General features: G+C 51.3%; 1 protein-coding gene across 1 annotated transcript in view; it reads left to right on the top strand.

The window, feature by feature from the left end:
- The window catches only part of SLC27A4 (solute carrier family 27 member 4), a 297,326-nt gene that overhangs the window by 167,634 nt on the left and 103,363 nt on the right, over positions 1–26,329 (top strand). The window contains exon 5 of the mRNA XM_069609143.1: positions 24,666–24,735. Within this exon, the coding sequence (XP_069465244.1) occupies positions 24,666–24,735 (70 nt within the window). The remainder of the gene's footprint in view (positions 1–24,665; positions 24,736–26,329) is intronic.

The raw sequence follows: 26,329 nt of genomic DNA, 5'->3' as shown, positions 1-26,329 counted from the left end.
CCACTGGTGCCAGTGTGGAATCTAGATGAGCAGTGCACTGGACTGTGGAGGGTGGGTATCACCACTGGTGCCAGTCTGGAATCTGGATGAGCAGTGCAATGGACTGTGGAGGGTGGGTATCACCACTGGTGCCAGTGTGGAATCTAGATGAGGAAAGCACTGGACTGTGGAGGGTGGGTATCACCACTGGTGCCAGTGTGGAATCTGGATGAACAGTGCACTGGACCCTGGAGGGTGGGTGTCACCACTGGTGTAAGTGTGGAATCTAGACGAGCAGTGCACTGGACTCTGGAGGGTGGGTATCACCACTGGTGCCAGTGTGGAATCTAGATGAGCAAAGCACTGGACTGTGGAGGGTGGGTATCACCACTGGTGCCAGTGTGGAATCTAGATGAGCAGTGCACTGGACTGTGGAGGGCGGGGTGGGTGTCACCAATGGTGCCAGTGTGGAATCTAGATGAGCAGTGCACTGAACTGTGGAGGGTGGGTGTCACAAGTGGTGCCAGTGTGGAATCTAGATGAGCAGTGCACTGGACTCTGGAGGGTGGGTATCACCACTGGTGCCAGTGTGGAATCTAGATGAGCAAAGCACTGGACTGTGGAGGGTGGGTATCACCACTGGTGCCAGTGTGGAATCTAGATGAGCAGTGCACTGAACTGTGGAGGGTGGGTGTCACAAGTGGTGCCAGTGTGGAATCTAGATGAGCAGTGCACTGGACTGTGGAGGGTGGGGTGGGTGTCACCAATGGTGCCAGTGTGGAATCTAGATGAGCAGTGCACTGGACTGTGGAGGATAGGTGTCACCACTGGTGCCAGTGTGGAATCTAGATGAGCAGTGCATTGAACTGTGGAGGGTGGGTTTCACCACTGGTGCCAGTGTGGAATCTAGATGAGCAGTGCACTGGACTGTGGAGGGTGGGTATCACCACTGGTGCCAGTCTGGAATCTGGATGAGCAGTGCAATGGACTGTGGAGGGTGGGTATCACCACTGGTGCCAATCTGGAATCTAGATGAGCAGTGCAATGGACTGTGGAGGGTGGGTATCACCACTGGTGCCAATCTGGAATCTAGATGAGCAGTGCACTGGACTCTGGAGGGTGGGTGTCACCAATGGTGCCAGTGTGGAATCTAGATGAGCAGTGCACTGAACTGTGGAGGGTGGGTGTCACAAGTGGTGCCAGTGTGGAATCTAGATGAGCAGTGCACTGGACTGTGGAGGATAGGTGTCACCACTGGTGCCAGTGTGGAATCTAGATGAGCAGTGCATTGAACTGTGGAGGGTGGGTTTCACCACTGGTGCCAGTGTGGAATCTAGATGAGCAGTGCACTGGACTGTGGAGGGTGGGTATCACCACTGGTGCCAGTCTGGAATCTGGATGAGCAGTGCAATGGACTGTGAAGGGTGGGTATCACCACTGGTGCCAGTGTGGAATCTAGATGAGGAAAGCACTGGACTGTGGAGGGTGGGTATCACCACTGGTGCCAGTGTGGAATCTGGATGAACAGTGCACTGGACCCTGGAGGGTGGGTGTCACCACTGGTGTAAGTGTGGAATCTAGACGAGCAGTGCACTGGACTCTGGAGGGTGGGTATCACCACTGGTGCCAGTGTGTAATCTAGATGAGCAAAGCACTGGACTGTGGAGGGTGGGTATCACCACTGGTGCCAGTGTGGAATCTAGATGAGCAGTGCACTGGACTGTGGAGGGCGGGGTGGGTGTCACCAATGGTGCCAGTGTGGAATCTAGATGAGCAGTGCACTGAACTGTGGAGGGTGGGTGTCACAAGTGGTGCCAGTGTGGAATCTAGATGAGCAGTGCACTGGACTGTGGAGGGTGGGTATCACCACTGGTGCCAGTGTGGAATCTAGATGAGCAAAGCACTGGACTGTGGAGGGTGGGTATCACCACTGGTGCCAGTGTGGAATCTAGATGAGCAGTGCACTGAACTGTGGACTGTGGGTGTCACAAGTGGTGCCAGTGTGGAATCTAGATGAGCAGTGCACTGGACTGTGGAGGGTGGGGTGGGTGTCAACAATGGTGCCGGTGTGGAATCTAGATGAGCAGTGCACTGGACTGTGGAGGGTGGGTGTCACCAATGGTGCCAGTCTGGAATCTGGATGAGCAGTGCAATGGACTGTGGAGGGTGGGTATCACCACTGGTGCCAATCTGGAATCTAGATGAGCAGTGCAATGGACTGTGGAGGGTGGGTATCACCACTGGTGCCAATCTGGAATCTAGATGAGCAGTGCACTGGACTCTGGAGGGTGGGTGTCACCAATGGTGCCAGTGTGGAATCTAGATGAGCAGTGCACTGAACTGTGGAGGGTGGGTGTCACAAGTGGTGCCAGTGTGGAATCTAGATGAGCAGTGCACTGGACTGTGGAGGATAGGTGTCACCACTGGTGCCAGTGTGGAATCTAGATGAGCAGTGCATTGAACTGTGGAGGGTGGGTTTCACCACTGGTGCCAGTGTGGAATCTAGATGAGCAGTGCACTGGACTGTGGAGGGTGGGTATCACCACTGGTGCCAGTCTGGAATCTGGATGAGCAGTGCAATGGACTGTGGAGGGTGGGTATCACCACTGGTGCCAATCTGGAATCTAGATGAGCAGTGCACTGGCCTCTGGAGGGTGGGTGTCACCAATGGTGCCAGTGTGGAATCTAGATGAGCAGTGCACTGAACTGTAGAGGGTGGGTGTCACAAGTGGTGCCAGTGTGGAATCTAGATGAGCAGTGCAACGGACTGTGGAGGGTGGGTATCACCAGTGGTGCCAGTGTGGAATCTAGATGAGCAGTGCACTGGACTGTGGAGGGTTGGTATCACCACTGTGCACAGTAGTAGAGATGGTGGGTACCTCCACAGTGCCAGTTGAGAATCTCGATAAGCAGTGTACAGAATATTGTAGATATACATAGAGCTGTGTGTGGGGGACAAAAGCTATGCATAGAACATTGTATGGAGCATTGAAGAAATACATAGAGCTGTGCACAGAGCATGGTAGGTATACATAGAGCTGCATATGGAGAAAAGAAGCTATACACAGAACAGTGTACAGAACATGGACGTTATACAAAAAGCTGTGTGTGCATTATGGAAGATATACATAGAGCTGTGTATGGAGCATGGAAGATATACATGGACCTGTGTATGCAGCATGGACAATGTACATAGAGCTGTGTATGGAGTATGGAAGATATACATGAAGCTGTGTATGCAGCATGGAAGATATGCATGGAGTGGTGTGTGGAGCATGGAAGCTATACATAAAGCTGTGTATGAAGCAAGGAATGTCTACATAAAGCTGTTTATGCAGCATGGAAGATATGCATGGAGTGGTGTGTGGAGCATGGAAGCTATACATAGAGCTGTGTATGGAGCATGGACGAAATACGTAGAGCTGTGTATGGAGCAGGAAGATATACATGAAGCAGTGTGTGGAGCATGGAAGATGTACATGAAGCGGTGTGTTGAGCATGGAAGATATACATAGAGCTGTGTACGGAGCATGGAAGCTATACATAGAGCTGTGTACGGCGCATGGAATATATACATAGAGCTGTGTATGGAGCATGGAAAATATACATAGAGCTCTGTGTGCAGCATGGAAGATATACATAGAGCTGTGTATGGAGCATGGAAGATATACATGGAGTGGTGTGTGGACCATGGACGATATACTTGGAGCGGTGTGTGGAGCATGGAAGCTATACATAGAGCTGTGTATGGAGCATAGCAGATATACATGGAGCTGTGTATGGAGCATGGATGTTATAAATAGAGCTGCACAATGCAGCATGAAAGATTTACATACAGCTGTGTATGGTGTATTGCAGATATACATTGAACTGTGTATGGAGCATGGAAGATTTACATGGAGTGGTGTGTGGAGCATGGAAGCTATACATAGAGCTGTGTACAGACCATTGAAGATATACATAGAGCTGTGTATGGAGCATGGAAAATATACATAGAGATGTGTGTGCAGCATGGAAGATATAGATAGAGCTGTGTGTGGAGCATGGATGAAATACGCAGAGCTGTGTGTGGAGCATGGAAGATATACATGGAGTAGTGTGTGGAGCATGGAAGGTATACATAAAGCTGTGTATGGAGCATAGCACATATACGTAGAACTGTGTATGGAGCATGTACAATACACATAAAGCACATAAGAGATGTGTTTGAAGCATTGAATATAAACATAGAGCCGTTTATTTTGCATGGAAGATATGCATAGAGCTGCATATGGAGAACAGAAGCTATACACAGAACAGTGTACAGAGCATGGATGTTATACATAGAGATACATATGCATCATGAACGATTTAGAGCTGTGTATGGTGCATGGAAGATATACATAGAGCTGTGTATGGACCATGAAAGCTATACATAGAGCTGTGTATGGAACATGGGAGATATACATAGAGCTATGTTTGGAGCATGGATGTTATAAATAGAGCTGCACATGCAGCATGAAAGATTTACATATATCTGTGTATGGAGTATAGAAGATATACATAGAGCTGTGTATGGAGTATGGAAGATATACATAGAACTGTGTATGGAGCATGGAAGATTTACATGGAGTGGTGTGTGGAGTATGGAAGCTATACATAGAGCTGTGTATGGAGCATGGAAAATATACATAGAGCTGTGTGTGCAGCATGGAAGATATACGTAGAGCTGTGTGTGGAGCATGGACGATATACGCAGAGCGGTGTGTGGAGCATGGAAGCTATACATAGAGCTGTGTATGGAGCATGGAAGCTATTCATAGAACTGTGTATGAAGTATGGAAGATATACATAGAACTGTGTATGGAGCATGGAAGATCTACATGTAGTGGTGTGTGGATCATGTACGCTATACATAGAGCTATGTACAGAGCATTGAAGATATACATAGAGCTGTGTATGGAGCATGGAAAATATACATAGAGCTGTGTGTGCAGCATGGAAGATATACGTAGCGCTGCATGTGGAGAATGGACGATATACGCAGAGCTGTGTGTGGAGCATGGAAGATATACATGGAGCGGTGTTTCGAGCATGCAAGCTATACATAGAGCTGTGTATGGAGCATGGAAGCTGTACGTAGAGCTGTTCATGGAGTATGGAAGATATACGTAGAACTGTGAATGGAGGATGGAACATCTACGTGATGTATGGCGCATGGAAGCTATACATAGAGCTGTGTACAGAGCATTGAAGACATACATAGACCTGTGTATGGAGCATGAAAAATATACATAGAGCTGTGTGTGCAGTGCTGTGTGGGCAGCATGGAAGATATACATAGAGCTGTGTATGGATCATGGATGATGATGTATATATTTCTGAGGCTTGTGGAATCTGCTTAGATCACATGCTGTGCATAGGCCGACATCTATTGGAAGCTGCGGAGTATTATAGTTTGTTTTTTGAAACTCGAAAATGGGCGTCGACTATTATTGTCTATTACGTGCCAGTAATACTATCCCTAGTGTGACGTCCACTGTACCCATGATCCCTCGCGCGTGTAGGACCCTCAGATTGTTTTTTTCCGGCATACTTGTCGAAGCATAGTTGCAGAGTTCCCTGGCTTTCAGCCTTTTTGGCCTAATTCATCTAATATTCCCCGTTCTTTAAATCCACGTTGAGATTCCAAAGATCGACGCCGGTCCGAAGAACGAACAGCCGTCGAGACTGCACGACGGACTTTGGGCCTCGGAAGGCCTCTGGCCTCGGCCCTGCAAGTAGGGAGAGTGGGGGGTGGACATACTCACACTCGTTTATTTCCTACATACACTCGCCCGCTGCCATAGTATAACATATGGAGAATACTTCATTTAAATTCTGCCCCAAGTGCAACCGCAAGTTCCCTTGGGTGGATAAGCATAACACTTGTAATCTCTGTCTGCCTAGGGATCACCATGAAGCTAAGTGCAGAGCGTGTAAGCTCTTTAAGACTAAAACACTAAAGGACCGCTCCACTAAACATCGGGCCCACTACGCCAGGCAGCTCCAGGCCATGGAGGCAGTGGGTTCCTTCAGTGATGGCAGCAACGCCGCCGTATCGGACGACGAGGGCACAGTGGCGTCGATAGACACCCAAGCGCGAGTCCCCGGCCTCGGAGGATTGTCTGGCGGGGCAGTTATGGGAACCACACCCGGCGACATGAGCGCTACACACACTACTGCACCTAAGCACACTAAGCGCAGCCGAGACTCGATACGCGTGTCGAGCGATCGGAAGAAAGAGGCACAAAGAGAGCGGTCCACAGAAACGGTGTCCCATGGGAGTTCCAGGTTGAGATCGCCTCACGACACACGCTAACCGTCCATGATTGCCAAGGGTGCCTCTCTCCCCATAGTTACAGAGGTATGGTCAGATGATGAAACCGACCTCTATCCCCAAGCAGCATGCTTAAAGTCGGCTACGGCAGTTCTTTCCATGTCTGCCTCCGAGTTTCAATGCTCACCCTTGAAAGCTTCAGAGCCTTCCCAACACACCGAATCTCGGTGCCAGGTGTCGAAAGATTCTGAGAAGGCCAAACATTCAGGGATACATTCCTCCACTCATGGAAAAGGGGACAAACAGCAGATAGTCATCAGAGAAAACATCTGTACCCCAGGTCCAGAAGGACAAGCATAGATCTTCAGATAAGGATAAATCTAAGGCCCCTGACCCTGTCACTAGACCTAAAGTTATCTCTTCCACTCCACATGACATGGGAGAAGAGGAACCTCAACAAGAAGTGGTCATCCCCAGTTCCAAGGAATGGAGCCCTGCTGACATCGACAGGGTGATGACAAGAATGTCTTCTTTGGCTAATTTCTATGAGAAAAACCCTGATTATTTTCTGAGCTAGCAGAATACCCCTGATACCTCCACTCCTTCAGGATCCAAAGACCCTCTGCCTCCTAGTAAGAGACCTTGTAATGAGACTCCAGCTCAGGGCCTGATTTCAGACCCACTCTCTATTCTACCTTACCATCAGTATGCTGAAGATCCAGACATACAGATACTGGACGACTAAGCAGGGGTTGATTATTACAGAGACGACGAGGACCAGGATGAGGAGGAGGAAGACGAGGCAGGGGCATATAGTCTAGACTCACCTATCCCCAAAGATCCACCGGTAAATGACTCACCTGTGGATAATCAGCCACTACTGAATGAGGTCTTAGCTAGAGCTGCACAGCACTTTCATATTGACACTCAAGGGGCTCAAGAGGAAAGGGACTTTGCAGAGGAAATCATGGGGGACAAGAAGTCCATTGACCAAACCATACCAATTCTGAAGTCTATCCAATCAGGAATTGACCCCTCCCTCCTCACCCCTAATCTCACCTAGGCAGTCAACCCCAGAATTGAAAAATTATTCAGGGCCGCCCCTTCCGACCCACTTTACATAAGGGATCAGCTTAAGCCCGACTCATTGCTAGTTACTGCCACCAGGAAAAGAGCGGGGACACCTCTAGCATCATCTGAAGCTCCCCCAGACAAGGAGAGCAAGAGGATATATGGTCTAGGAAGGAAAGTGGCTTCCACTTCCGCTTACCAGGCAAGAATCGCGAATTCCAAGACTCTGCTGGCAAGTTATAATTGTCACCAATGGGAGCAAGTAGCTGCCCTCGTTGCCTCCGCACCAGAACCACTAAAGGGCCAGTTAGACCAGATTGCGTCGGAGGTTAGATCGGTGTCCGGATGCATTCTGAAAGCGACCTTTGACGCAGCAGATAATGCAGGCGGCTCATTGCAGAGAGCACTGTCATCAAGAGACACGCTTGGCTGAGACAGTCAGGGTTCAAACCCGAGACCTAGGGTACTCTTATTGACATGCCGGTGGAACCGAATGTCTTGTTTGGGAAAGCGGTAGAGAGGCACTGAAAACTGCCAAAGAAGAATATGATACCCTAAGGTCCCTGGGACAATTAACTAACAAACCCACGAACCAAAGAGGGAATAATAATTTTTGTCGCTCACGCAGCCAAAATTCCCAGAGGGGTTCTAATTACTCACAGGGGCCAGGTACATAGTGGGGTGGAAACCAACAGACTACCCAAGGTTACACCAGAGGTAACAGGAGAGGCTGTGGTAGAGGGAGAGGCAGCCCAGGTAGAGGCAGTACGCCTCCCAGCAAACAGTGACGCTCCGCTCAGGGTCCCTTCCCCTGCATCCCCAGTAGGGGGACGCATTTCCACCTTCACCCAGGCATGGGAAGGGATCACCTCGGACAGATGGGTGCTGTCCACAGTGTCCGCGGGATACTGCATCGAACTATTGGGGCGTCCCCGCAGCCACCCTCCAAGACGAAAAATACACTATCTGGACCACCAAAAGATCCTCCTCGAGGAAATCATCAATCTTCTCACAAAGGACGCGATAGAACTCGTCCCGGGCAACCAGGTAAACAAGGGTATTTTTTCAACTTACTTCCTGGTGCCAAAAAAAGATTTGACAATGCGCCAAGTCTTAGACTTACACCCTGCAAACAAGTATGTCAAGCCCCAAACATTTCACATGACTACACTCCAAGAGGTAATCCCCTCTTAAAAAGAGGAGATTACATGGCAACATTGGACATGAAAGATGCCTATTTTCATGTTTCCATGTTCCCAGCACACAGAAGATTCTTGCGCTTCAAGGTGGACAGTCAGCACTACCAGTTTAAGGTGCTGCCCTTCGGTATAGCCTCGGCTCAAAGGGTATTCACCAAGGTACTGGCGGTGGTGGCGGCACATCAACACAGGGTGGCAATCTCAGTGTACCCTTACCTGGACGACCGGCTCATCACAGGGGAGACCCCAGTAATTTTCAGATCCAACATCCAAAGAACGATGGACCTCCTCTTCGAATTGGGTTTCTCAATCAACGAGAAAGAAATCAAGCCTGGTGCCAAGCACCTCCAAATAGTTCCCAGGAGCTATCTTAAACACTCAAGAGGGGTTGACCTTTCCATCAGAGGAAAGAATTCGGAATATACTACTGCAAATTCCTCAATATCAGTCTGGTCGCCAGATAAGGGTGCGCAAAGCGATGCGTTTGCTAGGCATGGTGGCGTCATGTATTTACCTGGTTCCCCCCGCGCACGTGTGCATGCACCCCATGCAGGAATGGTTGGCGAAACAGTGGTCTCAGGCAAGTGGTCAGTGGGACGATCTAGTGGTCGTTTCACCAACACTGGTACAAAGTCTTCACTGGTGGACAAGAGAGAACCTGACAAAGGGGAAACCCTTTTACGATCCAGAGATACAGGCGGTGGTCACTACAGACACGTCCCTGTCAGGGTGGGGAGCACACCTCCTCCGCCACACAGCTCAGGGTCTCTGGCCTCACACAGTGGCCAAGAATCACATAAATCTGCTAGAATTCTGGCAGTCTTCAGAGCGTTTCGAGCGTTCAAAGACCACCTGTCGAACCTGTCAGTACAGATCCTAATGGACAGCACAACAGCAATGTTTTACATAAACAAACAGGGGGGCACTCTTTCAACAAATCTGTCCAGACTTGCCCAGAAAATGTGGATATGGGCACTCAGACGGAACATTTACCTGTAATCTCAACATGTTCCAGGAGATCTCAATTCACTATCAGACGCTTTGAGCAGAAACCCCCTCCCGGAAGAACACGAATGGTGTCTGCACGAAGAAGTCGTAGGAGACCTCTTCTCACAGTGGGGTTTCCCCGCGATAGACCTATTCGCCACAAGCGAAAACAGACAATGCCTAGGATTCGCATCCAGGTTCCCCCAACCAGACTCCATGGGGTACACTCTATGGATGAACTGGTTGGGGATGTTTGCCTATGCTTTTCCACCAACCACTCTGTTGAGGAAGGTTGTCAACAAGATGCACAGGGAATCGATGACGCTCATCCCAGTTGCTCCCATGTGGGCGAGACAACCGTGGTTCCCGCACCTGCGCAAGATGGCAACGTGCGAACCCAGCAGACTCCTGTGCTGGCACAACCTACTATCCCAGCACGAAGGACAAACAATGCATCCTCAACCCAGCTCGATGAACTTGGCAGCATGGCTCCTCAAGTCATAGAGTTTGGCCATCTCAATCTACCACAGAGATGTATGGATATCCTAAAAGAATCAAGGAAACCAAACACAAGACACTGTTACTTTGATAAATGGAAAAGATTTGTTATTTGGTGCCAGAATAAAGAAATCAACCCGGTTGATTGCACGCCTTCCATTATTGTCACCTACATGCTCCACCTGCTAGACGCAGGGTTGTTTTTTAATTCACCCAAGGTACACCTGGCAGCGCTGTCAGCCTACACCACCTCACATAACAAGGTGGTGTGGTGGAAAGTACCAGTGGTTAAAGCCTTTATAGAAGGGGTAAAGAGACTCCACCCTCCAATTTCCAACCCACCACCAGGATGGGACCCCCCCCTTTGAACCCATGCATAAAGCTAGTCTCAAACACCTGACCTATAAAACTGCCTTCTTAGTAACCATTACATCCATAAGAAGGGTCCGTGAAATTCAAGCTGGTCAGTGCAGGATCCTTTCTTTACTGTTCATAAGGATAAACTGGTTCTACAAACTCACCCTAGGTTTTCATCTAAGTTCATTTCAAAATTCCATGTTAACCAGTACATTGAGCTACCGGCCTTCTTCCAAGAACCCAAAAGCTCTGCTGAGGTGAATCTACAACTACTAGATGTGTGAAGAGCGGTCCTCTACTACGTAGACGAGACCAGACCGCTAAGGAAGACAGATCAACTGTTCATCTACGTAGCTAGAGGCAGAGAAGGGGATCGCGTCTCTAAAGATGCCATCTCTACCTGGATAGTCAAATGTATCCAGCTGTGTTACTCCCTTTCAGATAAAACTCTGCCTTTTACGCCAAGAGCCCACTCTACAAGAGGCACTGGGGCCACTATGGCTTTCATTGCAAATGTACCCCTTGACACCATTTGAAAAGCAGCTACATGGAGCTCTATTCACACCTTTACTCAGCACTACTGCATTGACACTTATTCCAAGACAGATACTCAAGTGGGACAAGCGGTTCTAAGACAATTATTTGCTCATGACCCTTCTCACATCCCACCTCCTTCTTCTAATACTGGCCGCTAATCTATGCACAGCATGTGATCTAAGCAGATTTCACAAGCCTCAGAAGGGATACATTACTCACCGTAATCGTATTTTGAGGGGATTGGGTCCTGCGACGTATTCCATATCTATGACAGTAATCACCACAGCTGTGCTGCTTCGGAAAATCTTCCTGCGTCCATGACGTCGATACGCCGTCCTCGAGGGCCTCCGTCGAGCCGACGTCAGCAGATGTTATAAGTAGGACGCACGACGACGGTAGGCTCAGTTCCGTCTTTCCGCGAACGTGTTCGCTTCGGAGATCTCGGCGCGCCTCGATTCTACTGAATCCTGTTCTTTCGGTTCTTCGAACCTGTTTCTTCATTGAATATTGTATGATGTCTTCGGCTTCTTCCACCTCGCGGTCCGGGTTTAAGAAGTGTCGGGTGTGCAGGTCCAAGATGTCGCTGACGGACACGCACGACGCTTGCCTCTGGTGCCTCGGGGAGGACCATGATACGGATGACTGTGTCGACTGCCAATCGCTCACATCGATGGCCTTGCGGGAGCGTAAGAAAAAGCTGTCGATCGGTAAGGTGGCCAAGCCCCGGAAGTCGCATTCCACTGGTCTTTCGACGGATGATTCGAGGGGCGACTCGCCGCATTGTCGTCGTGAGTCCGGGGGTTCTCGGTCTGGGAGTCGGTCCCGCCATTCCTCTGCCTCTTCGAGGCACTACAGGAAGCGCTGTCACAGGTCGCCTTCCCCGTCCTCGTCCGAGGACTCTGCCCGTCGGCGGGTTGCTTGTCCCAACAAGCATTCCACTCCTGAGGAATGGGATTCCTTCCGAAAGGAGATGTTGGTGATTTTTCAATCGCAGGGTTCCGGTCCGTCTGTGCCGTCTGAGGATGCCGGCCATGGCCGTACTAGAGACACCGTTCGTCTGCCTTTGGGCTCGAGCAGTCGTCGTGACCACCAGGCGCCTTCGAGGTCCCGGTCGGACATGGATGGTCGCTCTAGGCATGCCCGTTCCAGGTCCCGGTCCTCGACGCCCTCGAGACCGCGAGAACCTGTGAAGTCTTCGAAGAAGACATCGACGCCAGCGGCGCCGATTCTGTCGACACCCTCAACACCTTTCGAGGCGGCTTTGCCGGGGGTACCCCGTGGCACGGTGGAACCCCCCAGAAAGGCTCTGGCCAAGGCTAAACATGTCTTTGTTCCTTTTTCTGTACCCTCTTCCCACCCTTTGGATTATATTTCTGAGGTGGATGAGGGGTCTGAGGAAAGTGAGGTTCCTGCAGAGGTTCCTGATGGCCTCCTTTCTGGTCATAGCCAGCTTGAGGACCTGCGCCAGTCGTTGCACGACGCCAGTGGGCTGCACACCTCTCCGGAGGTGGAGTTTGGTAGGCCTGAGCCTGGCATGCATGCCGACTCCTCTTACCAGTGCCTGAAGTCGAGGGTCACGGATTACCTGGGGTAGTCTGCCCCCCCTGGGGATTTTCAGCAGGATGATCTGACTGATATCCTCGACCAAGGCCTTGCCTTGCAGAGAAGGGTGGCTGCAGCTTGGACTTCTCCAGAGAGTCTCCTGGCAGTGAGCAAGTCATTGCCGAAGAAATATCACCCTGCCAGTGGCGACCCCTGCTACTTGACCACGCACCCCACTCCGGAGAGTTTGGTGGTGCAGGCGGCTACGGCCCCGCAAAGCAGGCGTCGTACCCTACCATCCCTCCTGATAGGGACGACAAACGTTTTGACGGCTGGACGAAGAAGGTGTTTTCTTCTGGGGGTATGGCGCTTCAGGCTGCCAACTCGGTTTGTGCCTTGTCTCATTTCACACACACTCTGTGGAACTGTATCTCCTTAGCGGCTGATCATATTCCCGAAGGGGAGGAACGTGATGGTTTTCTTTCTATCGTGCAGGATGGCAAGGACGCCATGTGTGAGTCCGTTCAGTCGGGTCTGGACATGGTTGATTGCGTCAGCCGGTCCATGGCAGTGAGCACCGTAATATGCAGGTTTGTGTGGTTGCGGAAGTCGGGGTTTGCTCCTGATGTGCAAGCTCGACTCCTCAAAATGCCCTTTGATGGTGAACATCTTTTTGGCAGCAAGGCTGACGAGAGCCTTGAGAGGTTGCAGACCTCTAAAGCTGCAGCGAAGTCGTAGGCGCTGCAGTTCGCCAACCTCCGCCTTTTCGTCCTAGGGGACAACAATGGAGGGGACGTTCATTTCGATATTACTTGTCCTTAAGTAAATCGAGAGGAGCTGCTAGTCAAAGGGGCCACCGTAGGAGTGCCAGAGGTAGAAAACAGGGTACTCGAGGTGCCAAGGCCGCTCGGGCAGTTGCCACTTTGCCCTCAGGCACTGCCACAGCCGCTTCAGCTCAGTCATGAGGCCATGTCCCATGGTTCGCCAGTTGGGGGAAGGCTGGCGCAGCATCTTGTAGAGTGGCGTGCCATTCCTTCAGATGTGTGGGTTCTGGAGATCATAATCCACGGCTACTGTCTTCCTTTCCGGCAGAGACCTCACGACAATCCACCAGGGAATCTCTCTTTGAAGAGTCCGGATCTGCTCCCTGCGCAGGAAATTCAATCCCTGCTGGAGAAAGGTGCCATAGAACTGGTGCCTGTAGCGGAGAGGAACAAGGGATGGTATTCCCCTTATTTTTTGATTTCGAAGAAAGACGGGGGATTGAGACCCATTATGGACTTGCGCGGTTTGAACAAACTCCTCAGGAAGGACAAGTTCAAGATGGTTACTCTTTCTCAAGTCCTCCAGGCCCTTCAACTTCAGGACTGGTTGGTGTCTTTCGACCTCATCCAAAGCACAAGAAATACCTGAGGTTTGCGGTTGGCGACTCGTGCTTTCAGTTTCGGGCCCTGCTGTTCGGATTGACCTCCCCCCCCAGGGTCTTCACCAAGCTCATGGTGGTGGTGGCAGCGTATCTCAGGAAAGGGGGGATTCACGTCTACCCCTACCTGGACGATTGGTTGATCAGGGCACGCTCGCCCGAGCAGGTCCTGGATCATCTGTCCGTCATCTGTCCACTCCCTTCACAAGCTGGGCTTCTCCCCCAACACAGCGGCTCCAGTACATTGGAGCAGTGCTCGACACATACCTGGGGCAGTGTTTCCCTCCCCAGGTGAGGGCTCTTCACATTCAGTAGATGGTGCACAAGTTTCAACTTGCCCAGAAGCTCCCGGTGTTTGAGTTCTTGAGGTTGCTCGGCCTCATGGCATCCTGCATTCTTCTGGTGCCAGAGGCCAGGTTGCGGATGAGATCTCTGCAATGGGCCCTCAAGCTCCAGTGATCACAGTCCTCCGGCAGGATGTCAGACCCCGTTCAAGTGCCACCCTCGGTTGCCCAGGACCTTCTGTGGTGGGCCGTCGAAGGCAATCTGATGAGGGGGGCTCCATTTTGGCTGCCCTGGCCGAAGGTGACGATCGTGACGGACGCATCCCTCACAGGATGGGGAGCTCATGCCAACGAGTTGACAGTCAGCGGTCGTTGGTCTCCGCCGGAGTCCAGACTCCATATCAATCTGTTGGAGCTGAGGGCCGTCAGGCTTGCCTTGAAGGCTTTTCTGCCGACCGTGCGAGGGAAGAATGTCCTGATTCTGACGGACAACACAGTGGCCATGCACTACCTCAACAAAAAGGGGGGGCAGGGTCACTTCTTCTGTGCAGGGAGGCGATGGAGCTCGGGTTCTGGGCCATCCAGCAGGAAGTTTCGATCTCGTCAGTTCATCTGGCTGGAGATGAAAACGAGACGGCGGACGCTCTGAGCAGGGTCATGAGTGGGAGCTGGCTCAGGAGATTCTCCTGGAGATCTTCTCCCTTTGGGGGAACCCCTCAAGTGGATCTCTTCGCCTCCAGTGTCAACCGGAAGTGCGAGAGGTTCTGCTCGCGGGAATTTCCTCCAAAAGGAGCCTTAGGAGACGCGTTCGTCGTGGAGTGGACCTTCTCACTGCTGTACGCGTTTCCTCCAGTCCCCATCATCCCGCAAGTGCTGCGGAGGCTACGGAGGTTCGGTTCCCGGATGATCCTCATTGCTCTGGCATGGGCCTCGAGGACGTGGTACCTGGACCTTCTTGACTTGTCCATCTGCCCTCCACGTCGTCTTCCCTACCGAGACGGTCCCTTAACCTTCAAGCTTGGCTTCTGAAAGGTTGAGGTACAAGGATTGGGACCTCCCTGAAGACATGATGGAGGTGTTGCTTTCAGCCAGACGGCCGGCGACTAAGTCCCTGTACCGTTGCTGTTGGAGAAAGTTCTGCGACTGGTGCAGGGTTCAGAATGTGGATCCTTTTTCATGTGACATTCCTGTGGTTCTGTCTTTTTTGCTTTCGTTGGCCCACAGGGGCCTTCAAATGAGTACCATTAAAGGTTACCTGGCGGCGCTGTCTATATTTAAGCGCTTGTCTGAGGAGTGTTCCTATTTCAAAATTCCTTTAATTTCTCAGTTTCTCAAAGGACTCACTAATGTGTTTCCGCCGTCACCTTTCCAGGTGCCCGGTTGGGATTTGAACCTTGTTCTGAAATTCCTTATGGGTGCTCCATTTGAGCCTTTACATTCTTGTCCTTTGAGGCTGTTAACCCTTAAAACTGTATTTTTAGTTGCGGTCACTTCCGCTCGCAGAGTGAGTGAGTTACAGGCACTTTCAGTTAAGCCACCCTTCACTGTATTTCACAAGGACAGTGTTGTCCTTGGAGTTCGTCCTTCTTTTCTTCCGAAGGTGGTTTCGGAATTTCATTTGAGCCAGAAGGTTGTTCTTCCGGCGTTCTATCCTCCTCCACATCCTGGTAAGTAAGAGGAGAGTCTCCATAGGCTTGATCCTAGGAGAGCTTTAAGCTTTTATGTTTCACGCATGTCCCGGGTCAGAGTGGACGATCAACTCTTTATTGGTTATGCTGGAAAGCGTTTGGGGCAAGCTGTGACGAAACAGACTTTGTCTCGCTGGATTATTTTGGCCATCTCGGAGTGTTACCGCTTGGGGGGGTAAGGACCCACAGGCTGGCTTGCGGTCCCATTCTACCAGGGCTATGGCTGCATCTACTGCCCTGCAGAGGGGTGTTCCTATTCGCAACATCTGTGATGCAGCCACCTGGGCTTCAGTACATACATTTATACGTCACTATTCCCTCGATTCCATCCGAGGACAGGATCTGGCCTTTGGCAAGGCGGTCCTTTGCTCTGCTATTTGATTGGCAATTCTAAATTTTGATTCTAAATTCTTTCCCTCCTCCTTGCTCTGGTACTGCTTTGGGAGTCTGTCATAGATATGGAATACGTCGGAGGACCCAATCCCCTCGAAGAACAAGTTACTCTCTTACCTGGTAACGTTCTTTCGATGGGATGGTCCGACGACGTATTCCTTTTTTTTAAAAACTTTTATTTTTGGCGGCAAAGGTTACGTGGTACATACATCAAGGCAACAAGCACAAGTAAGAAACATTAGGTGGAGCAGTGCATGAGCAGTTGTACAAAATCACAATAATGTCAGACAATAATCATACAAGATACATATGAGTACGAGTTTATGTTGTAGCAGTGGATACTGAATGGGTGGGGGACGATCCAGAGCCGGTTGTGTCTTCATTACGACCGTTAAGGTACAAATTGAATTCCACCCAGATATTCTTGGGTCGAGAAGTGACGGGGAGCATGGATATAAATTCCTCCTCACAGTTCCGTGCCCAAGTAAGCATATGGAGCCATTTCTGGTGGACCGGGGGGATGGGACTTTTCCAGTTCTGAAGTATGCATTTTTTGGCTACCATGCACCCAATATTAAGAAACTTGGCCAAACGTCTGGTGTCATCCGTTTTCCAGACTCCAAAGAGGACGGCTAAAGGATCAGGGTCAATCACTGTGTCAGTGATAGCCGTGAGCGTTTCTAGGATGCTTTCCCAGAACCTCAGCAATTTATCACAAGACCAGAACATGTGTAAGTGGTCAGCTGCCGTCGCTCCGCAGCGGGGGCAGGGGTGCGCCGCATCACGGGCGAACCTCGAAGTCCTGTGTGGAGTGTAGTAAAGTCTATTTAGAAGTTTGTACTGCATGGCGCGAAAATGGAAATTGAGGGAGACTTTCCGAGTGTGTAGGCACATATCCCCCCAAACCCTATCTGATATTTCTATATCTAGTTCGCCAGCCCATTCATCACGTGCCTTGAGAGTGGGAGTAGGGGTAGCCTCCTGTAGGATCTTGTAAAGCGATGAGATAACTCCATGGGCACCTCCAGAATTGGCAATATATGCAATGGCTGAGTTGTCTGGGAGCTCATCAGGGAATGTGGGCCATTTGGTGTGAAACGCAGCTCTCAGTCTGTAGTATTGGAGGGTATCCAAGGCGGACCCGGTGTGCCCCGGTTTCCAAGTTTGGGGGTCGATGAACCTGCCCTCGGGGTAGAAGTCCGTCAGTGCTTGGTATCCCAGCATCCCCCAATGTCGGGCCTGTGCTGCATCATGAGTGGGTTCCAGGCCGGGAAAGGCCCATACAAGAAGCCACTTGTAGTATGGAGAGGCTTCAGGTGTCTGAAATAGCAAGCGAGCCCAGGCTTGAAGGGTCGTGCTGATTGGGTCAATGGGAGAGTCTGGTGTGTACTGCCGATGTAGTATGAGGGACATTAGATTGATACCAGCAGCTGCCATTCGTTCCAGTTTGATATGGGGACGCACCGGGGTGCCAGGGTACCAGTGAGTGGCATGTTGGGCCTGGGCCGCGGACCAATAAAGTGACAGATCTGGAGCCGTGAATCCCCCTCGTTTATATGGGAGTGCCATGTCCGTCCACTTTTTGCGTACTGCACCAGAGTGCCAGAGAAACTGTGCACATAGTGTGTGTAGTCTAGTAAAATATCGCCTCCCGGGCCATACGGGTACGTTGCTAAACGTATATAACAGTTTGGGGAGTAGGATCATTTTTATGAGGGAGAGCCGTCCAGCAATGGATAGTGGGAGGGCACGCCACCGTAGGAGTTTAGTCTCAGTTATTTGTGATATCGCGGAATAGTTGTCGGCGATGAGGGTGGATTTGTCTAGCGATATTTGCACACCCAGATATCTTATACCATTCGGTGACCAGCGGAGGGGGTATTCGGTGGTGGGTTGTCGGGTGGACTTAGTGAGTGGGAAGATCTCTGATTTGGAGTAGTTAATAGTGAAACCGGAGTGGGTGCCAATGCGGGTGATGTCCCTTAGTATGGGGTCAAGGTGTGTTGCGGGGTCTCTGATGTATAGTAAAACATCATCCGCATATAAAGATATAATTTCAGGACTGTCTTTCAGTCTTATTCCCTTGCCGGCGTGATGAGCACAGACAAAGTCTGCCATCGGTTCTATTGCTAGGGCAAACAGAATAGGAGAGAAGGTGCATCCCTGTCGGGTGCCCCTGAAGAGTGTGAAAAGGTCAGATGTCAGTGTATTGGTCCTAACCCGCGCCACAGGAGAAGTGTACAGTAATTTGATGAACCTAACCATGTTTGGGCCTATGCCCATGGCCTCCAGCACTAGCCATGTGTATTTCCAGGAGACCATATCAAAGGCCTTCTGGGCATCAAGCGTAACCGCCACAGCCTGTACATCTTGATCAATGCGGGACATCACGTTAAACAGTCTCCTGATATTGTGGGAGGTAGACCTACCGGGTACAAAGCCGGCCTCGTCTTCATGGACTAAATACGTCATAATGGGCAGGAATCGGTTGGCTATAATTTTTGCAAAAATCTTTGTGTCGAGATTCATAAGGGAGAGGGGTCTATAGGACCCACATTCATTGTCAGGTTTGCCAGGCTTGAGCAGCACTGTAATGGCCGCTTTGCGCATGGAGAGGGGGAGGATAAAGGCACACAGCGATTCGTCCCAGACCTCAAGCAGCCTGGGGGCGATTATGGCGACGTGCTCCTGGTAGAAATCGGCGGTTAGGCCGTCAGGTCCCGGGGCCTTGCCTTTGGGCAGGTCAGAAATGGCTGTTACAATTTCATCTAGTGTGATTGGGGAGTCCAATTCTTCACGAGTAGCGGAGGAGATCTCTGTGGTGGGGAACTGGTCGAGGAGTTCACGCATATGTTGTTCTGTGTGTTCAGCGGGTTGAGAGTAGAGGGACCTGTAGAACTCAGCGAACATATCTAGGATTTGTTGGTCGGCCCATTGTGCGTTGCCATGTTTATCTTTAATAGAGGTGATCTGCGTCCGGCCAGATTCACATTTTAATAGCGTCGCTAATGTTCTCCCAGGCCTGTCTCCCTCTCCATATTTCCTGGCTGCCTGCGGGCGGGTAAAGTATTGTGTTTCACTGACGGCAAGCTTGTTGTATGCCTGGAGTTCATCAGCGACCTGAGCAAGTATGGCAGGGTCAGCCCTAGTGGCACATTGTAGTTCCAATTGCTTCAGTTTAGTTTCAGATCGATCCAGTGCGGCTCTGATCGATTTCAACACCCCAGCCTCCTGGGAGATGGACATACCCCTAATATACACTTTGAAGGCGTCCCACCTGACTGCAGCCGAAGTGTCCGAAAGAGAGTTGTGTTCAAAGAAAGACAGAATGTCAGCAAGTATGTCAGCCCTAAATACAACATCCCTACGGGCTTCGGATTTGAAACGCCAGGTGGTGAACGTCGGGACAGGTATCCCCAGCCTCGCCGAGAGTGTAATTGGGGCATGATCAGACAGTGTGCGAGGTAAAATCTGGGCTTCCACCACCCCACCCATGACTCCTTTTGATACAAGAAATAGGTCTATTCTAGAGGAGCTATCGTGCACTGATGAGTAGTAGGTGTAGTCTCTCCGTTGGGGGTGTAGCTTTCTCCAAGTGTCACAGATGTCGAGTGTCATAATGTGGGCTTGCAGTCTGCGTGCAGCACCGGACAAGGAACGAGGAGCAATTCCAGTTCTGTCCAGGACCGTGTCGAGGATAAGATTGAAGTCCCCACCCCACAGGATCGGTATGCCCACAAATCCCAGCAGTATGGTGGTGATATTGTCGAAAAATCCGGGGGAATCCACATTAGGGCAGTAGGTATTAACAAGTAAATATTCTTTGTTAGCCAGAGTGCAGTGCAGTATTACATAACGACCTTCGGGGTCGGAGTAGTTTTTGTGCAGTGTAAACTTAATGGATTTGTGAATCATCGTTAGAACACCCCTGGATTGAGTGGAATAGGAGGTGAAGAATCTCGCCGGTCCCCATGCAGGGGCCATGGTTCTTGGTATGAGGCCATTGGAGTGCGTCTCCTGTAGGAGCAGTAACTTGCAGTTGTGTCTGTTAGCATACGCTATGATTTTATGGGCCTTGGTGTGGTTGCTTAGCCCACGGTCATTCCAGGACATTATGACGGTAGACATTGCAGTAGTAAATATCCTAACATACTGCACACATTTTTAGTGGACATCCCAGACCCGGCAGTGGTGTGTGCCCCAACGTTTGAAGTCGAACATGCATCCATGGGCCTTTAATGCTCGTACCATGCAACCTCGTGTGCCTTTTTTAGATAACACCCCATTCCCACCCACCTCCCTCACCACTAACCCAAATTTAGTAGTGTAAGCACCAACCCACCCTCCCTGTGCACCGCCGGATCGACCCCAACCTGAGCCAGCTGGTGCAGGAGCCCAACAGGGGCTAACCCATAACAACAGTATAACCAACAGTGCAATCGCAATGGGGTGCGCTATTGCCGTGCGCTAGCACGCTTGGAGCCCGGTGGGATCCTTGAGAAAACAAGCAGTGTTTGCGGTATAAAAATGCATGTCGCTGCATCTATGCCGGGCCTGCGTGGAACAGAGGAACGTTACACTAAACAACAATAGGAAGTCAACATGGACAAGATGAGAGGTTCAGTATTATGGTAATCTGCGTTTTCAAGAGATTAGGTGCAGTGAGTACAGCCAGGGCTACTTAGGAAATGTAAATAGAACAACCAGATACTTGTATAGCCATAAGGACGCCCGGCCATAGGGCGATCAGAGGGAGCAAGCCTCAGATGGAGTTCAGTCATTCTGCATCATATCCTCAGCGGGTGGATGAGGGGGAATGTGTGCCTCTATGAATTTCACCGCCTCCGAAGGCACCGTAAAGAAGTAATGTTTGTTGTTGAATGTGAATTTCAAACGTGCTGGGAATAGTATGGCATAAGGAATGTTCCTTTCCCTGCGCAGTTTCTTAACTCCAAGGAATTGGCGACGTTCCTGCTGGACTCCAGTCGAGAAGTCAGGGAAAATTCAGATCACCTGCGAGTCCATTCTGAGCGCACCCTTCTCACGTGCGAGGCAGAGGATCTGGTCGCGATCTTTAAAACTCAGGATCTTCACAATGATGGGTCTTGGAAAGTCCCCAGGCCTGGGACGCGGGGCCAGTGCCCTGTGGGCCCTCTCGATCGTGAAGAAAGGGGACAAAACCGGGTTGCACAATAGATCCTTCAAGAGGTTCTCGACAGCCAGTTCGAGTCGGCCCTTCAGCGCGTTTTCCGGGACCCCAATAATGCGTATATTATTCCTCCTCGATCTGGATTCGAGGTCATCACACTTAGCCTTCACTGACTTCATGTCCGTGACAAGGGTGGCCACTGTACTCTGCAGTGTGGCTACAGTGTCTTCGCTGGCACCGATTCTATTTTCAGCCTCAGTGAGTCGCGTCCCCTGTTGATCCAACTTGGCCCTAAGAGATGCCACATTCGCATTGATGTCGTCGAGCTTTTCATGAAATGCAGCGAAGTTTCTGGCCATAGTTTCCATCATGACCGTCCGGTCTGCCTGAGGCCCCTCCGCAGGGAGCGGTGTGTCGGTCTGATCGCATGAAGAATGGGCTGATTCAGATCTCGAGGTGGCTTTTGCAAATTTATCCATATGTGATTCATGACCTGGGGCTATGTAGAGTGAAGGCCAAATGGAGGAACCCACTCTCTTCTAAATAGTGTCACAGTAACTCACAGAGTCATCCGGAGCTATCAGGGGAGGCCGTGGTAGGGGAGATGCCTCAATAGGTCACAGGAGAGTGGGCTGGCGTCGCGAGGCCCAAGGGGTGTATAACACGGGTGAGGGCGCGAGGGCCGCAAGCGGAGTGGAGGGATCACAGGGACGCCCGCGCACGGCAGCCACCCCGGCTCCTCACCTCAAGCCAGCGATCAATCCAGATGACAGGGTCCCCAGCGATTCCACCCGTCACCCGCGGGTGTCACACGCGTCTGGCGGCACAGCAGTGCACCGCAGAGTTCCCCGGCCGCAGGCCCAGCGGGGGAGATGCCCTCGGAGGCAGGCAGCGGCGCCACGAGAGCGCAGAGAGGCAGCCAGCCACGGGAGATCCCAGGCGGTGAAGTCCGACGCGGGATCCACCCACGCGTAGCAGGGCGGTGAAGGCGGCCCTCGCGCACCAGATCAGCCCCAGCCCCCAGGCGACAGTAGGCCAGCGTCCAAGCGAGGGAGGCGGGTAGTAGGATCACGTGAGCCGCAGGGCCGCAGGCAGCGGCGAGCCCAGCCCAGTCGGCCTGCTACAGGGGGCAGCGCCGACGGACCAACCCAGGCTCAGAAGGACCGGTTCGGGCCGAAATTTCACACGTAGGTAGCTCCAAGTGTCTGGGAGGCAGGAGCCGCGTTTGAAGATAGAGCAAGATGTTAAACCGCAGATGGAAGCAGATATAAAGCGGCAGCACACGGAGCTGGAAAGCTAGGCAGCCATTTTGTCAGCGGCTCAACACCGCCACCCGACGGCGTATTCCATATCACTCCCTCCCTACCTGCCCCGGTACAGAATTTCTTATGCGATTGCAGCTTACGTTTCCGCAAGGCTTTCTGCGGTCATACTGGCAGTGATTTGGTGCCACACGTTCTGGGGAAAAAACTACAACTGAGGCTACGGGCATTGTGCGTCCTACTTATGACATCTGATGATGTCGGCTCGACGGAGGCCCTCGAGGACAGCGTATCAACATCATCAACGCAGGACGCAGACGCCAAAAGATTTTCCGAAGCAGCACAGCTGTGGTGATCGCTGTCATAGATATAGAATACGTCGTCGGACCATCCCATTGAAAGAACGTTACCAGGTAAGAGAGTAACTTGTTCTTCAGATGCTTGTATCTGCTTAGATTCACATGCGCCCACCCTTCCTCTCCTCTGAGAGAAGGCGCATGGATGCTTGTAGTCTTATTTATCTTATCTTCTTGGATACTCTGTACTCGCGCTACTCCTCATGCCAGAAAAAATACAATCTGAGGGTCCTACACGCGTGAGGGATCATGGGTACAGTGGACGTCACACTAGGGATAGTATTACTGGCATGTGAATCTAAGCAGATACAAGCATCAGAAATACGATTACGGTGAGTAATGTATCCCATATATATACACACAACTGTGTTTGGAGAATTTACGATACACATATAGCACATAGAGATGTGTTTGGGGCAGTGAATATATACATAAAGCTGTTTATGGAGCATGGAAGATATACACAGAACAGTGTACAGAGCATGGATGGATACATAGAGCTGCATATGCAGCATGAAGGATTTACATAGAGCTGTGTATGGTGCATGGAAGATGTACATAGGGCAGTGTGTGGAGCATGGAAACTATACATAGAGCTGTGTATGGAGCATGGAAGCTATATATAGAGCAGTGTGTGTGGAGCATGGAAGATATACATAGAGCTTTGTATGGAGCATGGAAGATATACTTGGAGCGGTGTGTGGAGCATGGAAGCTATACATAGAGCTGTGCAGCGCATGGAAGATATACATAGAGCTTTGTATGGTGCATGGAAGAAATACTTGGAGCGGTGTGTGGAGCATGGAAGCTATACATAGAGCTGTGTATGGAGCATGGGAGATATACATAGAGCTGTGTGTGGAGCATGGAAGATATACATAGAGCTGTGTGTGGAGCATGGAAGATATACATAGAGCTGTGTGCAGCATGGATGATATACATAGAGCTTTGTATGGAGCATGGAAGATATACTTAGAGCTGTGTCTTTGTCACACCTAGATACACTGAGCACTCTGTGATTCATGGAAAACACACACAGAACAAACACTAATGGGACCTGTCACGGGGGGGAGGGAGAGAGAGAGAGAGAGACTCTGTGGCACATATCAAATCCTACAATGCTGGGGGACATGGAGTTGGGCCGGATCTGCGGTACACAGGGAGGCATACAGCTGGTAGCCATGGAGCTGGTGCGCGGTTCACAGTAGGCCTTACATAGGTGGGTGTTGTGGGATGAGCGGTAAAGGGATGCAGTTAAGTTTCTCCATCAGGTAAGGAAACTAGGAAGCAGAGGTACAAAAGGAGCATCTTTATTCTTCAGTTCCAGGCACAGGTGCGGTACAGACACAGCAGGTAAAGAGCAATAAGGAAAGTGTGGGGAATCCACCAGCCTGTCTCCAGCTGCCCTACATAGAACACTTAGCAGGCCACTCACCCTGCATGCCACAGTCGCATATCACTTGACACCTTCCAGGCAGGGAGGATAGAGGAAGTAGAAAGAACATCACAGCAGGTGTCCATATAACTGGTGTTTATGGGATCTGGGACAGATGTGAGGTACACATGACATCATACTGCTTGGGGAGATGTGTACCGGGGTGCAATGCTTCACCTCTCCTGCTCTGAACTTCTCTCTCTTCAGATAAGCTGTTCTACATCTACACCTCTGGCACCACTGGAATGCCCAAGGCTGCAATTGTGGTGCACAGCAGGTAAGATGGTGGCCTTCACGTCCAGGTGACATGGCGTGGCATGGTCAATGTGAGAGAATGCGGATGAGGTCAGGTGGGACACACAGTGGTTTGCATCCAGGGAAGCGCATTTAAGCTGCAGTTGGGGCTCTCGCTTCCAGGTGACATGGCATGGCATGGTCAATGTGAGAGCATGCGGATGAAGTCTGGTGGGACACACAGTGGTTGACATCCAGGGAAGTTCATGCACGCTGCAGTGGGGGCTCTGGCGTCCAGGTGACATGGTGTGGCATGGTCAATGTGAGAGCATGGGGATGAGGTCAGGTGGGATACACAGTGGTTGACATCCAGGGAAGTTCATGCACGCTGCAGTGGGGGCTCTGGCGTCCAGGTGACATGGTGTGGCATGGTCAATGTGAGAGCATGTGGATGAGGTCAGGTGGGACACATGGTGGTTGGCATCCAGGGAAGTGCATGCAAGCTGCAGTGGGGGCTCTGGCGTCCAGGTGACCTGGTGTGGCATGGTCAATGTGAGAGCATGCGGATGAAGTCTGGTGGGACACACAGTGGTTGGCATCCAGGGAAGCGCATGCAAGCTGCAGTTGGGGCCCTCGCGTCCAGGTGACCTGGTGTGGCATGGTCAATGTAAGAGCATGCGAATGAGGTCAGGTGGGACACATGGTGGTTGGCATTCATGGAAGCGCATGCAAGCTGCAATTGGGGCCCTTGCGTCCAGGTGACATGGTGTGGCATGGTCAATGTGAGAGCATGGGGATGAGGTCAGGTGGGACACATGGTGGTTGGCATCCAGGGAAGTGCATGCACGCTGCAGTTGGGGCCCCCGTATCCAGGTGACATGGAGTGGCATGGTCAATATAAGAGCATGCGAATGAGGTCAGGTGGGACACATGGTGGTTGGCATTCATGGAAGCGCATGCAAGCTGCAATTGGGGCCCTTGCGTCCAGGTGACATGGTGTGGCATGGTCAATGTGAGAGCATGTGGATGAGGTCAGGTGGGATACACAGTGGTTGACATCCAGGGAAGTGCATGCAAGCTGCAGTTTGGGCTCTTGCGTCCAGGTGACATGGTGTGGCATGGTCAATGTGAGAGCATGGGGATGAGGTCAGGTGGGACACATGGTGGTTGGCATCCAGGGAAGTGCATGCAAGCTGCAGTGGGGGCTCTGGCGTCCAGGTGACATGGTGTGGCATGGTCAATGTGAGAGCATGTGGATGAGGTCAGGTGGGACACATGGTGGTTGGCATCCAGGGAAGTGCATGCAAGCTGCAGTGGGGGCTCTGGCGTCCAGGTGACATGGTGTGGCATGGTCAATGTGAGAGCATGTGGATGAGGTCAGGTGGGACACATGGTGGTTGGCATCCAGGGAAGTGCATGCAAGCTGCAGTGGGGGCTCTGGCGTCCAGGTGACATGGTGTGGCATGGTCAATGTGAGAGCATGGGGATGAGGTCAGGTGGGACACATGGTGGTTGGCATCCAGGGAAGTGCATGCAAGCTGCAGTGGGGGCTCTGGCGTCCAGGTGACCTGGTGTGGCATGGTCAATGTGAGAGCATGGGGATGAGGTCAGGTGGGACACATGGTGGTTGGCATCCA

Source organism: Ambystoma mexicanum, chromosome 8, assembly GCF_040938575.1.
Source record: "Ambystoma mexicanum isolate Mex_15411 chromosome 8, UKY_AmexF1_1, whole genome shotgun sequence".
NCBI classification, from domain to species: Eukaryota; Metazoa; Chordata; class Amphibia; order Caudata; family Ambystomatidae; genus Ambystoma; species Ambystoma mexicanum.
Note: the sequence above shows the minus strand (reverse complement) of the source record. Positions and strands in the feature narration are given on the sequence as shown.